Source organism: Corvus brachyrhynchos, unplaced genomic scaffold (assembly GCF_000691975.1).
Source record: "Corvus brachyrhynchos isolate BGI_N302 unplaced genomic scaffold, ASM69197v1 scaffold1366, whole genome shotgun sequence".
In the NCBI taxonomy this organism is placed as follows: Eukaryota; Metazoa; Chordata; class Aves; order Passeriformes; family Corvidae; genus Corvus; species Corvus brachyrhynchos.
Genome location: NW_008238680.1, coordinates 4,967 through 9,069, shown reverse-complemented (window position 1 = coordinate 9,069; position 4,103 = coordinate 4,967). Strand labels below are relative to the sequence as shown.

The 4,103-nt window shown below is 43.8% G+C and overlaps 1 protein-coding gene across 1 annotated transcript in view; it reads right to left on the bottom strand.

Moving 5' to 3' along the window:
* Positions 1-3,319: 3,319 nt before the first annotated feature.
* The window catches only part of CYHR1 (cysteine and histidine rich 1), a gene marked incomplete at its 5' end in the record, with an annotated part of 5,747 nt that continues 4,963 nt past the window's right edge, over positions 3,320-4,103 (bottom strand). Inside the window, one exon of the mRNA XM_008636698.2 lies at positions 3,320-3,773. Within this exon, the coding sequence (XP_008634920.1) occupies positions 3,382-3,773 (392 nt within the window). The remainder of the gene's footprint in view (positions 3,774-4,103) is intronic.

Below are 4,103 nucleotides of genomic sequence, written 5' to 3'. Positions count from 1 at the left end.
TTTTCCTCTTTTTTGCCCTTTTTTTCTCCTTCAAAAGCCATTTTTGACGGTCTCAAGCCAATTTTCGCTTTCACCCATTTTTACCACTTTCAGGCCATTTTTGATGGTCTCAAGCCCAATTTTAGTCACTTTTGACCCTTTTTTACCACTTCCAGGCCATTTTTGACGGTCTCAAGCCAATTTTCGCTCACTTTCACCCTTTTTTACCACTTCCAAGCCATTTTTGATGGTCTCAAGCCAATTTTTGCTCACTTTTGACCCATTTTTATCACTTCCAAGCCATTTTTGACGGTCTCAAGCCAATTTTCGCTCACTTTCACCCTTTTTTACCACTTCCAAGCCATTTTTGATGGTCTCAAGCCAATTTTTGCTCACTTTTGACCCATTTTTATCACTTCCAAGCCATTTTTGACGGTCTCAAGCCAATTTTCGCTCACTTTCACCCTTTTTTACCACTTCCAAGCCATTTTTGATGGTCTCAAGCCAATTTTTGCTCACTTTTGACCCATTTTTATCACTTCCAAGCCATTTTTGACGGTCTCAAGCCAATTTTCGCTCACTTTCACCCTTTTTTACCACTTCCAAGCCATTTTTGATGGTCTCAAGCCAATTTTTGCTCACTTTTGACCCATTTTTATCACTTCCAAGCCATTTTTGACGGTCTCAAGCCAATTTTCGCTCACTTTCACCCTTTTTTACCACTTCCAAGCCATTTTTGATGGTCTCAAGCCAATTTTTGCTCACTTTTGACCCATTTTTATCACTTCCAAGCCATTTTTGACGGTCTCAAGCCAATTTTCGCTCACTTTCACCCTTTTTTACCACTTCCAAGCCATTTTTGATGGTCTCAAGCCAATTTTTGCTCACTTTTGACCCATTTTTATCACTTCCAAGCCATTTTTGACGGTCTCAAGCCAATTTTCGCTCACTTTCACCCTTTTTTACCACTTCCAAGCCATTTTTGATGGTCTCAAGCCAATTTTTGCTCACTTTTGACCCATTTTTATCACTTCCAAGCCATTTTTGACGGTCTCAAGCCAATTTTCGCTCACTTTCACCCTTTTTTACCACTTCCAAGCCATTTTTGATGGTCTCAAGCCAATTTTTGCTCACTTTTGACCCATTTTTATCACTTCCAAGCCATTTTTGACGGTCTCAAGCCAATTTTCGCTCACTTTCACCCTTTTTTACCACTTCCAAGCCATTTTTGATGGTCTCAAGCCAATTTTTGCTCACTTTTGACCCATTTTTATCACTTCCAAGCCATTTTTGACGGTCTCAAGCCAATTTTCGCTCACTTTCACCCTTTTTTACCACTTCCAAGCCATTTTTGATGGTCTCAAGCCAATTTTTGCTCACTTTTGACCCATTTTTATCACTTCCAAGCCATTTTTGACGGTCTCAAGCCAATTTTCGCTCACTTTCACCCTTTTTTACCACTTCCAAGCCATTTTTGATGGTCTCAAGCCAATTTTTGCTCACTTTTGACCCATTTTTATCACTTCCAAGCCATTTTTGACGGTCTCAAGCCAATTTTCGCTCACTTTCACCCTTTTTTACCACTTCCAAGCCATTTTTGATGGTCTCAAGCCAATTTTTGCTCACTTTTGACCCATTTTTATCACTTCCAAGCCATTTTTGACGGTCTCAAGCCAATTTTCGCTCACTTTCACCCTTTTTTACCACTTCCAAGCCATTTTTGATGGTCTCAAGCCAATTTTTGCTCACTTTTGACCCATTTTTATCACTTCCAAGCCATTTTTGACGGTCTCAAGCCAATTTTCGCTCACTTTCACCCTTTTTTACCACTTCCAAGCCATTTTTGATGGTCTCAAGCCAATTTTTGCTCACTTTTGACCCATTTTTATCACTTCCAAGCCATTTTTGACGGTCTCAAGCCAATTTTCGCTCACTTTCACCCTTTTTTACCACTTCCAAGCCATTTTTGATGGTCTCAAGCCAATTTTTGCTCACTTTTGACCCATTTTTATCACTTCCAAGCCATTTTTGACGGTCTCAAGCCAATTTTCGCTCACTTTCACCCTTTTTTACCACTTCCAAGCCATTTTTGATGGTCTCAAGCCAATTTTTGCTCACTTTTGACCCATTTTTATCACTTCCAAGCCATTTTTGACGGTCTCAAGCCAATTTTCGCTCACTTTCACCCTTTTTTACCACTTCCAAGCCATTTTTGATGGTCTCAAGCCAATTTTTGCTCACTTTTGACCCATTTTTATCACTTCCAAGCCATTTTTGACGGTCTCAAGCCAATTTTCGCTCACTTTCACCCTTTTTTACCACTTCCAAGCCATTTTTGATGGTCTCAAGCCAATTTTTGCTCACTTTTGACCCATTTTTATCACTTCCAAGCCATTTTTGACGGTCTCAAGCCAATTTTCGCTCACTTTCACCCTTTTTTACCACTTCCAAGCCATTTTTGATGGTCTCAAGCCAATTTTTGCTCACTTTTGACCCATTTTTATCACTTCCAAGCCATTTTTGACGGTCTCAAGCCAATTTTCGCTCACTTTCACCCTTTTTTACCACTTCCAAGCCATTTTTGATGGTCTCAAGCCAATTTTTGCTCACTTTTGACCCATTTTTATCACTTCCAAGCCATTTTTGACGGTCTCAAGCCAATTTTCGCTCACTTTCACCCTTTTTTACCACTTCCAAGCCATTTTTGATGGTCTCAAGCCAATTTTTGCTCACTTTTGACCCATTTTTATCACTTCCAAGCCATTTTTGACGGTCTCAAGCCAATTTTCGCTTTCACCCATTTTTACCACTTTCAGGCCATTTTTGATGGTCTCAAGCCCAATTTTAGTCACTTTTGACCCTTTTTTACCACTTCCAGGCCATTTTTGACGGTCTCAAGCCCAATTTCAGTCACTTTTGACCCATTTTTACCACTTCCAAGCCATTTTTGGCGGTCTCAAGCCCAATTTTAGTCACTTTTGGCCCATTTTTACCACTTCCAAGCCTTTTTTGACGGTCTCAAGCCCAATTTCAGTCACTTTTAACCCTTTTTTACCACTTCCAGGCCATTTTTGACGGTCTCAAGCCATATTTTAGTCACTTTTGACCCCTTTTTACCACTTCCAAGCCTTTTTTGACGCTCCCAACCCACTTCCATCTCTCCCCCACCATCTCCCACCTCTCTCCCACACCTTCCCACCACTCCAACCACCCCCCCACCCAACCCCACCCCACCCCAAGCCCGCGGCCGGCCAACGACGGAAGCTGGGGGAGGGCAGGGGGAGGAGAATCTCGGCGGAGAGGCCGTAAAAGGATTTTTTTTTGTTGTTGTTTTTGCCGGGTTTTTTGTTTTGTTCGTTTTCCTCCTTTCTCCCGAGTCTTGTTTTTCTGTTTGTTGTTCGTTTATTTTTGGATCTGGAATATAAAAAGCCGGAGGTTGATGTTCTTGGCCGCCAGCAGTTTGTTACACTCCACCGAGTCGACGATGGGCAGCGCCATGTAGTCGGTCTCGTTGCTCTCGTTGCTGAAGACGAAGTGGTAGATGACGGGGTTGATCTTGACGTCGTCGTAGGGCCCCTCGAGGAGCAGGAAGGAACATTCCATGGGGGAGTTGACCTTGCTCTTGAGGATGAGCTGGAAGCTCAGCGTGCGCTTGCACGACAGGTTGGGGTTGCGCTCGGAGTCGTTGACGCGCGCCTTCAGCACCCAGGTCTGGTTGAGCACGGTGAGGCGCGGCGTCTCGTAGTACAGGCGCGTGATGAAGTCGTCCGTGCGGTACGGGCGGAACTGGACCTCTGGAGGGAAAAAAAAGGGGGGGGGGAAAAGTGGGAAAAACGGCAGGAATTGCATTGGAATTCCAACAGGAGGAGGAGGAGCTCCCGGAAGAGCTGAGGGTTTCCAGGAGGTTGGAGGTAGATCGGAAAATCGGCTTGGGGTTGGGAGGGGATGCTAAGGAGGTTTGGGGGATAGCCGAGGAAATCGCCGGAATTAGCACCGGATCCGGACAGGATTCAGGGATATCCTAAAAAATCGCCGGAATTAGCACCGGATCCCAACAGGATTCAGGGATATCCGAAAAAATTCCCGGAATTAGCACCGGATCCCAACAGGATTCAGGGATATCC